The 12,678-nt window shown below is 49.3% G+C and overlaps 1 protein-coding gene across 3 annotated transcripts in view; it reads right to left on the bottom strand.

The window, feature by feature from the left end:
- Positions 1-5,112: 5,112 nt before the first annotated feature.
- The window catches only part of LOC123609414 (zinc finger protein with KRAB and SCAN domains 4-like), a 455,099-nt gene continuing 447,533 nt past the window's right edge, over positions 5,113-12,678 (bottom strand). For 2 of the 3 annotated variants that reach the window (XM_045500449.1, XM_045500450.1), the window contains exons 3-7: positions 11,691-11,918; positions 9,944-10,091; positions 8,800-8,882; positions 7,648-7,771; positions 5,113-6,738 (exon numbers count right to left, since the gene is read on the bottom strand). In XM_045500449.1, the coding sequence (XP_045356405.1) occupies positions 5,876-6,738; positions 7,648-7,771; positions 8,800-8,882; positions 9,944-10,091; positions 11,691-11,918 (1,446 nt within the window). In that variant the 3' untranslated portion in view covers positions 5,113-5,875. Of the gene's footprint in view, positions 6,739-7,647; positions 7,772-8,799; positions 8,883-9,943; positions 10,092-11,690; positions 12,305-12,678 lie in introns of those variants that run through there. The other variant, XM_045500448.1, reaches the window with a different exon arrangement.

Genomic DNA, 12,678 nt, shown 5'->3' with positions numbered 1-12,678 from the left:
TGAGTATGAGGTTTGCTGTGGGCTTTTCATATATGGAATTCATTATGTTAAATTCCCTTTACACCCACCTTGAGAGTTTTTATTGTAAAACATGTTAAATTTGGTCAGATGTTTTTTCTGCAACTATTGAGATGATCATATGATTTTGCTCCTTCATTTTGTTATGTGATGTGGTGATGTATCACGTTAACTAATTTGCAGATGTTGAACCATCCATGCATCCCTGGAATAAATGCCACTTGATCACATATACAATTCTGTTTATGTATTGTCGAATTTGGCTTGTTTATATTTTGTTTGAGGATTTTTGCATTTATAGTCAATAGGGACATTGGCCTGATTTCTTTTATTATGCCATCTTTGTCTGGTTTTGATGTTAGGGTAATGCTGACTTCATAAAAGGAGTGTGAAATTCTTTCCCCTTTTCTTTTCTGGAAGAATTTAAGATTGTTATTCTTCTTTGAATATTTGGTAGAATTCACCAGTAAAGCCATCTGGTCTTGGACTTTTAGTTTGTTGGGAAGTTTTTGATTACTGACTCAATCTCCTTCATAGTAACTGTTTTGTTCAGATTTTCTCTTTCATCAGGATTCAGTCTTGGTAGGTTATATGTTTCTAGGAATTTACCCGTTCCTTCTAGGTTGTCCAAGTTGTTGGTGTATAACTGTTCATAGCAGTCTCTTAGGATCCTTTGTATATCTGTGGTATCAGTTGTAACATCTCTTTCATTTTCTGATTTTTTGAGTCCTCTCTCTCTTTTTGGGTAAGTGTAACCAAATGTTTGTCAAGTTTATCTTTTCAAAGAAAGAGCTTTTAGTTTCATTGATTTTCTTTCTATCTTTTTAGTCTCTATTTCATTTATTTCTGCTGTAATCTTTATTATTTTCCTCTACTGACTTTGGGCTTCATTTGTTCTTTTTCTAGTTTCTTGATGTGTAAAGTTAGATTGTTTGACACTTTTTGTTTTTTGAGGTAGGCACTTATCACTATGAACTTCTTGGAACTGCTTTTTGCTGCATTACCTCAATTATAGTATGTTACATTTCTATTTTCATTTGTTTCAACTATCTTTTGATATTTCCTTTGATTTCTTCCTTGACCCATTAGTTGTTCAGTAGCATGTTGTTTAATCTCCACAGATTAATGAATTTTTCAGTTTTCTTCATGTAATTAATTTCATACTAGTGTGGTTGGAAGATACATGATTCAGTCATTTTAAATTTGTTGACTTGTTTTGTGACATATGATCTATCTTGGAAAATGTTCCATGTGTTCTTCAGAAGAATGTGTACTCTGTTGCCTTCGGATGGAATGTTCTGTAAATATCTGTTAACTCTGTCTGGTCTAACATTTCCTATTAGGTTGGTGTTTCCTTATTTTCTGTCTGGATGATCTGTCCATCAATCTAAGTCCCTACTATTATTGCACTACTATTTGTCCCTTTATTCCTGTTAATATTTGCTTTATATACTTAGGTGCTCCTATGCTGGTTGCCTAAATATTTAGTGTTACATCTTCTTGTTGGACTGACCCTTTTATCATTATGTAATGCCCCTCTTTATCTCTTATTAGTCTTTGTTGTAAAGTCTATTTTATCTGCTAGAAGTAGAACTACTCCAACTTTCTTTTGATTTCCATTTGCATGAAATGTTTTTCCATCCCTTAACTTTCAGTTTTGTGTGTCCTTACATCTATAGTGAGTATCTTGTAGTCAGTATACAGATAGGTATTGTCTTTTTATCTGTTCAGCCACTCTGTGTCTTTTGATTGGAGAATTTAGTCCGTTTACATGGACTTAAGGTAATTATGGATAGGTATATGCTTATTGCCATTTTATTGTTTTCTGGCTGTTTTTGTGGTTCCTCTCTGTTTCTTTCTTCTTTTCTTGTAGCCATACAAATTGGGGCACCAGACTGGGTATGGGCTCCTTTTTGGGTGACACCAAATACTACAGTCCCATGAGACCAGGAATGTAAGCTCCCCGGCCTTCAGAGACAGGTGATCCAAAGGAATCCCGAGTGGCAGCCACAAAAATCAGGACACCAGATGCATGTAAAAGCTCCCTTATGAGAGATACTGTGCTCTGAAGCACAGTTAAGGAAGAATACAAAGATGGTGCCTGTTTCCCTCTCTGGAATGTTCCAGCAGGCTCCTAGATATGTATCGAGTTAGATGATTGCCCCTGTGGCCAATGTTTTAATATAAGCAAGTGAGCCTCCTTCACTTTCAATCTGGGTGCTATCAGCTGCCTCTGGGCCCTTGGATGGGTGAGTCTGAGCACGTGAGTCCTAGAAGAGCAGTTTCTCAGATCACTTCAGTCTTGTGGGTCTTGGAACACAGGCCCTTGTCGGTTTTCAGATGTATGTTTTGGGGAGTTGTCTCTCAAGTGTATGTCTTAAAAGTTGTTAGGCCTAATGTGAGTTTGAACCCAGTGCTCCTCACAAAGAAGCTCCAGGTTTTGAGTTCCTTCCCAGTTGTACGTCACTGTGCCAGGAGTGGGCTTCACGAGGGGATTCCGTCCCGGACTCTTCTATGTGCTTCAGCATGTTTTTCTTCTGGTTTGCCCATGTGTAGTTGTCACTCAGCCCGCCTTTGTTTTTTAAGAGGAAATTGTTCCCTTGTAGCTGGACTCAATGTGTGGGAACAGGTGAGTTCAAAGTCTCCTATGGAACCACCCGGAACTACAACCTCCGAGCACTTGTTTGTATAGGTGATCCTCACAACCCCGTGGGTAAGCTGCACCTTTTTTCCTTCTAAAGGAGAAAGCAGAGAAATAGTATTTCATAGGGTTATATGCTTCTTTACCAAAATTAAGAACATGTCTAGGAGGACTATTCATCAAAAGCTCTTTTCATAATAACTATTCATTCTACCCAAGTGGAAAAAAATATGTCTTAACCAGCCCCTTAACTCATGCAAAGGGAGAAAAAAGAAAACGGAAGACTGCATTGCAGCAGATGGAGGAATTAAGTAGAGTGGCTGACCAATCGACACTAAAATTCATAAAAACAATTTTAAAAAGCACAAAAAGTAGCATTTTATTCTCCTTTAAATATTGGTTATAGCTTAACTAAGCAACATATTTTACTGGATCTAATTTCATCTAGAAATAATTTTTTTTTTTCAACGTTTATCCATTTTTGGGACAGAGAGAGACAGAGCATGAACGGGGGAGGGGCAGAGAGAGAGGGAGACACAGATTCGGAAACAGGCTCCAGGCTCTGAGCCATCAGCCCAGAGCCCGACGCGGGGCTCGAACTCCCGGACCGCGAGATCGTGACCTGGCTGAAGTCGGACGCTTAACCGACTGCGCCACCCAGGCGCCCCTAGAAATAATTTTTTGAATACGTTTTTTTCAATAGGCTAGTGTTGAAGCCACTTTATAATTCACTTTATAAACATATCTTTGCTTTATACAAAAGCAAGGTGTCCAAAAGACTATCAACAGGGTAATTTTTTCAGTTGAAATTACACAATACTGCCAGACAGATATTTTGATCACGTCAGTGGGTCTCTGGTACTTACTGAATAAAAGTTAAGCTCCTTGCTCTGGCCCCTACAATGTACCTACTTTAAACTCGCCCTATTTACTAAATCTGACAAACTCAGTCTTTCTAGCTCTGTCAAACATTACCCTATCCATGTGATAATAACAGCTCACAGCCAGAAGTAACCTTTTCCTCTCTGAGATTCCACACCCTTCAGCTCACCATTCACAAGGCATTTCTCATGGCACTGATTTATGTACATGTCTTACCAACTTTAGTATACTGAAACCCCAAGCCTAGGTATGTATGTATGTATGCATGTGCTTTCTTTATTATTGGACACAGTAGGCACTTGAAAGTATTTTCCTACAATATGTCCTCCTCCACAGAAAAATATTTTAGGCTGGGAAGGAGCGGAAAGAATGAAAGGAGGCACAGTGGTCCCTTGTCAATCCCTATGACTTACACATGTACACTGTCTAGTTTATCAGAAGCTTTCACATACATTTATCTCCATGACACAAACAAATACCAAAGGAAAATGAACAGTGTTTAAGATCAAGGCTATTAGGAAAAATTTAGAAAAAATAGAGAAAAGGAAATGGCTAGCTTTGCAAAAGTAACAAAAGGTTAATTTAAGGAAATTTTAAAAGGCTCAAACAGATTAAATGGAGAAAGTCCACAGAATTTTGGAAAGCTACAGAAGTTCTTTTTTTTTTTTTTAATTTTTTTTTTAACATTTATTCATTTTTGAGAGTGAAAGAGACAGACCATGAGTGGGGGAGGGACAGAGAGAGAGGGAGACACAGAATCCAAAGCAGGCTCCAGGGTCCGAGCTGTCAGCACAGAGCCCGATGTGGGGCTCGAACTCACAGACTGCGAGATCGTGACCTGAGCTGAAGTTGGATGCCCAACCAACTGAGCCACCCAGGCGCCCCAGGAAAGCTACAGAAGTTCTAAATTAGACTCCAATGAGCAGAAATGAAGACAATGAAAGACTTCAGAGAAGTGATACAGGGAGAGCCCCACGGTCTGCAGCATCTCTAGTCAGTTTGCGGTGCTTCAGAGCACGAACCCAGAGAATACCACGTTGGTGACTCAACAAAACATGGTCTGAGATCCATGAGAAATGGAAACCATTTTTGGCACAGCTTGGTAAAGCTGGATGCTGGTGGCATCAGGAAGATGTTAAGTCTTTGAAGAACTCTGTAGAAGGTGATTTGGGTGAAAACAAGAGATATCACAAAATTCTTATTGTGGCTTCACATGTTGATACTTTGGATATTGTGGAGTAGGATTCCCAATGTGATTCTGAACAGATACATTTTCTCTGTCTACACTTGGGTTCCCATCCTCATTGGCTGCCTCTGACCCTATCTTCCTATCCCCAACCAACACACCAGTTCTGAAAACATGAGTGAAATTTGTTATAAATACCTGGCATGACTCCTCTAACTCGGAGGAAGCTTAGCTGGTATAAGCTGTGGTGCAACTTGGCTCTGAATTGGGAGCGAGGCATACAGATGCTATCTTAGCACTTTGTTAGGCCCAAGATAACTAAGAGGTGAGAAACAAGCTGTTCAACATCACAGGATTTCTATCAAAATTCATCATCATTTGGATCTGACTTGATCAATTCATTTATTTATCAGAATGTGAAAGGTTTATCCCATAAAAGGAGCAAAATAATGTGAACAAATATAATACGGACCAAAGAATGGAGTTACATGGCTGGAGCAATCTCACAAATCTAATTAGAAGCTGCTTAAGGCATTCTTACAAGTACTATGCTGGTGAAGAAATAGGGATTCTCCCACCCCAAATCTGACAACCCTATGTATTTGGTAATAAATACATTAGACCGACCCAGAATCTAGAACCTCAGAGAATTAGACACAAACACAAATAGCCTTAGAAAGTCCTCAGAAATCTAGACCACATCAGATTTTCAGAGTTATGGAGGTCACCTCACTGGTGTACTAAATAAACGTTTATAGCACCTACACACAAGGCACAGTGGGGAGTATAATATGGCACAGATCTGACCAACTGGTGAAACATTCGTTATAGGCAAAATGGTCAGAGCAGCAGCCCCCACATCAGAGCCATCTCGCCAGGAGACGTCAAGTGCTGGCTGGAGGTGGTTAGCCAGTCTGGAGGCCCATTTCAGTCCAGTAGGTGAGAACAATCATTTCATATCCTACCTCTTCCAGACAACTCTCCCAGAGCCTCCTATCAAACAAGCTGTTTCCCAGCCACCTTCTAGAATGTAGAAGACAATGCATCCCTCCAGACTCGGCCTTCCAACACAAGATGGCATGTAGCGGTCAGTAGAGCCTCAGCCCAGTTCTGTGAGGAATGAACAAATCTGGCATGCACGACGTGGCTCACTGAGATAGAACTTTCTTTCCAACATGGCTCCTCCGGTGTTGAACAAGGTATGAAGTTCGGGTGAAGCCTTTCCCACATGTGTCACACTGATAGGGTTTCTCACCAGTGTGGATTTTCTGATGTTCGAGAAGGCTTCTACTCCGAGTGAAACTCCTGTCACACTCGTTACATGTGTGAGGCGCGGGAGCCTCAACGTTTTCCCACCGGCTTTCCACCCTCCCCTGACTCTCCCAGGTCTCTGCACATTCACGATCCTGCACATTTTGATCGCCGTGGATCCTCTGGTGTCTGAGGAGATGTGAATTCCGCCGAAAAGCTTTGCCACACATGTTGCACTGGTACGGCTTCTCCCCTGTGTGGATTTTGTGATGTTCAAGGAGGCTGCAACTCTGGCTGAAGGTTTTCCCACACTCCTCACACTCGTAGGGCTTCTCCCCAGTATGGGTTCTCTGGTGTTTGATGAGGTTTGAGCTGTGACTGAACACCTTGCCACATTCCTCACACTCATAGGGTTTCTCCCCAGTGTGGACTCTCTGATGGATGACGAGGGCAGAGCTCCCGATGAAGGTCTTGCCACAGTCTTCACATTCATAGGGTTTCTCCCCGGTGTGGATTCTCCTGTGTTTAGTCAGGCCCGAACTCTGAGCAAAACTCTTTCCGCATTCATGACAGTAGTGCCTCCTACTTCCTGTGGCAGTTTTCCGCTTTCTCGGGAACCTGCCCTCCTGTTCGCCAGCTTCAGTGCCTTCGGGAATCTGGGCAGTGTCTTCACGCAGGGGGCGTGGTATTCCCCCAGACTCTTGTACTGGCCGGACCTCGTCCACAGGCAGGGCCCGGATCTCGGCCTCTGCTTCACCACCTGAAATAACAAGTGGCCACACGTGGTCAGTGATGCCCTGCCACGCAGGAAAGCTGTGACTGCAGTTCCACATACGCGGGGGTGAGGGTTTCCGTACAAGAACGAGGATGGGGACGAAGGGGAGAACGGGTGCTGGGGAGGAAGGAGACTGAGAACGGGCCTGGGGTCACTGGAAGCAGGGTGATGGGGGGTGGAGGAGGGTGGGAAGGACCGTGCTGGGGACACTCGCAGAGGCTCTAAGCCCTGAGGGTGAAGGCAGGGCCCTGCACTGGGGTGGACTCGAGGAGGGCTGGGCAGATGGCAGCGGTAAGCAGGCACGCGTGAGGACTTGGAAGTGTTCCGTGCGACACAAGGGGAGCAGGCACGCAGAAAGCGATCGTCAGTCAGGGACGGTCCTCTTGGCTCTTATCCCAGACGAAGGCAGACGCCCCCACACGACGGGCTTCGGTGCTGACAGGTCTGAGCCAGAGCTCCTGCTGCACCATGGTCGAGCTGCACGAGCTCAGATGGGTCAGGCTGTCCCGTGTGTCCTGCACCCCGATCTCTAGCTCACTTCTCGCTCTCACCCTACAGTCCCACGGCCCATGTCCTGAGGACACCCCAGCTCTTGTCCTGTGTTGGAACTAGCAACAGGGAGGGGACCAACGGTGACAGCCCTACTATGAGCCAGGCCTGTGCTCGGGGCTCTACCTGCCGTGTCCCACTTAACCCGGCCAGGAGGCAGCAGGAAAGGGAAGGGAGCCGGCCGGGAGGGTTAAAGATCGGGTCACGCACGTGGTTAGTAGCTGGGTTCAGAAACGGTGGCTCTGAACACAGACAGAATTCAGACAGCGTCTTACAGCCCAGTAGGTTCTAACCGACAAAGGAAGCCACGAAGGCCTACGACGAACCAGCCCCCGTCAGTCTTACCCGGGGAGGTCAGGCCGCCGGGGTTCTCCCGCCCTTCGTCTCCGTGGAAGCTCCCCCGAGAGGAATCCAGCTGCGCCCAGCCAGAGGAGACAGCCAGGGCCACGTCTTCCGTTTTCAGCAAGCCCTGAAACGGCACACAGGCCTCCTAGTTCCTCTTACCCAGAGTCCCTCCCGGAGCCGATGCTGCGCAGAGGGGCTCAGGCGGTGAGGGGACAGTCCCTGAAGGCTCCGCAGGCCAAGCCGGCACGGCACCTAACGCCACTTCTCCCGGTCTTAAGTGACGGCTTCATCAACAAAACCACTGCGGAAGTAGAGTGACAGCACGTGAGGACAGGTGTCTCCACACAAGTGCTCCAGACACCGCTGTCTTCACACAAATACGCCAGTCGCCCGTGTCTCCACACAAATACCCCGGACGCCCGCGTCTCCACACAGAGAAGCCGGACACCCTGGTCGCCACACAGATAATCCGGACACCAGGGTAGAAGGCAAAGAGATTTGGAAAACGAAGGCCACGCCACCGCAAGGACCGGAACTGACCCCCGCTAGCGATGGTGGCTCATTTGTATTAACAGTTATTCAGATACAGGGACACGTGGGTCTGAAGTGAGGAAAGTCAGGGAAGCCAATGGACACCACAGAGCCTCCAGGGCGGGAAGGACCGGGTAAGAAGTTCAATCCAGTTTAAGTATAGACTGTTGCGGTCGTGTGACTAGTTGAGACACGTGGGCATGCCGTATCCGTCCCGGCAAGCTTAGGGACCACGTGGTTACCCCCCCCCCCCCCCCCCCCCCCCCCCCCCCGGTAACAGGGCAGGAAAGCAAAAGAAAACCTTCGGAACAAAAGCACCGTCGCAACAAAAGCTTCAGTTTGCTTTTGCAGAATCACCCTTACTGATGAAGAAGACCCCACTGAAGAAGGGGCTGGCCAAGGACACGGAGTAGGGGTCTGGGAAACAGCACCCAAGCTAGTCATGAAATAGGACGAGGCTCCCAACTAGGCACCAGGAAGTCAGACGGCGACAGACGACACTAGCATACACGAGAAAGTTGACATCCCATCTGGCGTTTGGCTGGAGGATGTAGACGGGGAGGGGGCGACCCTCCCAGGATGCACCCCGGTAGCGAAGGGCAGGGAGGGGCTCCGGCTCACCTGGGGCTCTGGGGGCAGCCTGGCCGCCACCACTGCGTCTCCTCTGCAGCGCCCTCCCAGGGCAAGCCCAGGACCCTGGAGAACTAGGAAGGAAAGAAGCTCTGGATGAGACGTCCCTGGCACTCAGCCTCCCTGGCCTGCGGAATCCAAGCTCAAACACTGGGCCTGGAACTTCGTACAGAGCGTGTCTCCCCAAAGGCCCGATCCCTACCCGCTCCGGTCCCGGGGCCTAGAGACCTGTGCTGTGCCCTGCCGACACACAAGATCTATGCAAAAACGGCAGGATCCTTGGAAGGGATGGTGAGTTTCAACCACATAAAACAAGCTTTTCATCTGAAGATACTCTGGGTTTTGCTTGCGAAGGGGAGAAAAGTAAGGTTTCGGTTAAAATGCCTTTAGGGGTCAGTAAGGGCTTTCTGCTTTGGTTTGGAAGAACTAGAGTCAAAATAAAGCTGGGACCAGAAGGCAGAAATGGGCATCTGCTTGTACAGAACTTTTGTTCAGCGTCCAGAAGAACCCGAGGTCTCCCTGGAGGAGGCAAACTTTACATGGAGCGCAAAACAGCTGGTTTAGCTAGAGCCGGTGTTGGAAGTCAGGACTGCGTGGTGGCCGGCGTCTCAGTGCTGTGTGTCTTGGGACACGTTCAGGGCACGTGAGAAGACACCGCAGGACATACAGCCAGCCCTGTGGAGTAAATCCTGCTATTTTCCTAAGAGACCCAGGGTTTAGACATTTATACTCTAATCCGCGGTAGTCCTGTAGTCTGTGGAATATTCCGACGGGCTTTACAGAGTCTGTTCGTTTTCTTCTTGGCACTTACCACTACTGGAAGCTGTACTGTTGTGTGTATGTGCTGTCTTCCCCACTCGAATGTAAACCCCAGTGCCACCAGGAAGGACTCTGTCTCACCAGCGGCCGGTCCTCAGCACCAACCACACTGGCTACCACGTAGGAGGCATAATTACGTGTTAAATGAATGGGGAACCGATTCTTTCCAAACCACCGTTTCAAATTTCCCTTTCAGTCTCAAAGTAGAGTCCGTCAGTGATGGCCAAATAACGTCGCGGGCAGCGCCCCTATCAGATGATCGTCAGTGAAGCTGGACGAAGCCTGCAGGTTCACGCGCCCAGAAGAGAACACTCACCTGTGCCTGGTAAGGCCCGTGATCCCAGAGATTCATGCTTGAGCAGAGCCCTCACCGGCTGGAACGGGGCACTCCGTGATCCGCGGGAAGGTGTCAGTGCTGCCATCTGGCAACAGACAAGCTCTTGGCCCTGGCCACCACCTGGGACCTAGAGGGTATTCATTCCTTTTCATTATTTGTCAGACATTTCTGGAGCACTTCCCATGTGCCTCACAGTTTCCAGGGGCACGAAGAACACTAACTCCGGTAACACAGACAACAACCTTGAGGTGGGTACCGTTACCGTGATCATTTCACCGATGAGGAAGCGAAGGCACACAGAGCGTAAGCAGTTTTCCCAAGGTCACCCAGCTGATAAGTGGCGGTGCTAGGATGGGCGCTCAGGCAGAGGGACCCCAGAGCCCGTGCTCTTGGCCATTACCAGGTGCTCCCGCGTTGTATACGTTGTGCTTTTACAAAGACTTTTGGGAACCGGTGCTGGCTCTCAAAATACTCCTATCTTATCTGACAGCTGAGGGTAATAATTTCTCGTTTATAGGGTTTTGTTACTGGTTTTGAGAACCAAGAAAGAAGATCACAGAATGTGAAATCACCTAACGCAGGACACACGGTCTATCCCCACTAAAAGGTGGCTTCCGTGCATTTATGGGCAAACTGCACTTGTCAAGTTCATTTCTCACGTGCAGCTCAGAACTCCCCACCTCTTCTGTCATGACTGAGGAGGCTGAAGCTGACAGACTTGAAACGCCTTCACTGTGAAGGGCTCGCGGGCAGTGGGCCCCAGTGCAGACCCGGATCTCCTGGTCAGTGGTTAGGAGGCTCTGGCTGCAGTCCCCTGAAGGAACATTAACCGGTGCATAGAGGACACCTCCTTACAACAGACTGGGAAAGCAAGAAGAGGCGGGGAGGTCAAGCTGTTTTCCACCACGGGTGTTCTCTAGCCTGGGGTCCTTGGACTCCTGCCATGTGGTCCATGAACTTGGAATAGGAAAGGAGGAGTTTCATTGTTACCAGCCTCTAAGGGAACGTGGCCTTTCCTTCTATTATAAATTGAAGCAGCAATCATGTGGCATAAGCCACCGCACTTCGCCACCAATAGAAATTGCAGATGTTTTGGGGCGCCTGGGTGGCTCAGTTCGAGCCCCGCATCGGGCTCTGTTCTGACACCTTAGAGCCTGGATGGAGGCTGCTTTGGATTCTGTGTCTCCCTCTCTCTCTCTGCCCCTTCCCCGCTCATGCTGTCTCTCTCAAAAATAAACACTTAAATTTTTTTAAAAAGAAAAATTGCAGATGTTTTCACACCACATTACAGCACAACGAACAGTGTCAAAGTCACTCATGCTTCTAACGATTGAAACTGCACCCGGGCTATTGGGCCTGTGCCCAGGTCTTACTGATTAGTGCAACATTTTTATTTTATTTTTTTTAATTTTTTTTTTCAACGTTTATTTATTTTTGGGACAGAGAGAGACAGAGCATGAACGGGGGAGGGAGTGCAACATTTTTAAAAAACGCACGCATAACGTCACTAGTTTGTTTAATGCTTTGCTGGCTGTATTTCAACATAATCGAGTTCTTCTGTGATCCTTCATGTATCTAAAAATTCTGTTACGAGGAGGGGCCCAGGGACTCCACCCGAGTGGCAGAGAGACAGACAGACAGACAGACGCGGAAAAGTTCCAATGTTGACGGCACGCCCCGCCCTCGGCCCGAGACTTGGGTTAGAAACCGGGCTCGGGGCCTCTACCTGCGGTGTCGGCGCCTCCAGCTGTCTCTGCAGGTGCTCCAGGAGCACCACCACCTCGTCCCCGCTCTCCGGGTGCTGTCCCCGCACCCAGGCCTGGAGCTCGGCGGGCAGGATGGTCAGGAACTGCTCCAGCACCAGCAGCTCCAGGATCTGCTCCTTGCTGTGTATATCCGGGCTCAGCCACTGGCGGCACAGCTCGCGGAGCCGGCGCAGCGCCTCGCGGGGCCCCTCGGCCTCAGGGTAGCGGAAGCCCCGGAAGCGCCGGCGCGAGCGCTCGGGGCCGGGGGCCGGGCTGCCGGGCGCGGCCTTGGGGACGTCCTCCTCCTCCTCCTCCACCTTCACGGTCAGGATGCCCGTCAGGAACCCCGGCCGCTCCTCTGCAGTGCCGGCATCCAAGGTCGCGCTCGCCTTCGATTCCCCGGCCATCCCGGCCCTGGCGCTGGCGGACGGCTGCGCTTCTCGGGGCGGTTCCTCTGGTGCGTAAGTCGCTCCCTCGGCCCCCCGCGGCCGGAGCCGTCCTCCGCGCCCGCCCCGGGCCCCGCAGCCAGTCTCCACACCGCGGGCCGGAATCCGCGGGCGCCCTCGGCGCGGGAGGGCAGGAGCGCGGGGCCGGAAGCCGGGCCGAGCCACTTCCTGGGCCCTCTAGGACGCGTCTCTTGGTGGCGGCCCGTTAACCCTTCGGCTCTCGGGCCGCCGCCGGCGAGACCGCGAGAGAGGACGGGGGCTGTGGCTTATGCTTGGCTGAAGCCGACGCCTCACGTTGCAGCGAACGCGGGCCCGCTGGGCCCTCAGAGTCCTGGCCTGAGGCTTTCCTCCGCGGCCGCGGACGTCACTGGGCCAGGCTCGGAGAGCAGGGGCTGCACCTGAGCCTGACCAGCTCCGCCTCTCCTGCGAGGCCTGCCGGCGGGAAGGCCCTCCCCGCCTCTGACGTCGTCCTCACTTCCATGCATCCTTAACACCTTGTCCGCGTGAACCGCCACCAGCGCCA

Source organism: Leopardus geoffroyi, chromosome B2, assembly GCF_018350155.1.
Source record: "Leopardus geoffroyi isolate Oge1 chromosome B2, O.geoffroyi_Oge1_pat1.0, whole genome shotgun sequence".
Classification (NCBI taxonomy): Eukaryota; Metazoa; Chordata; class Mammalia; order Carnivora; family Felidae; genus Leopardus; species Leopardus geoffroyi.
This window is presented reverse-complemented; position numbering and strand designations above follow the sequence as displayed.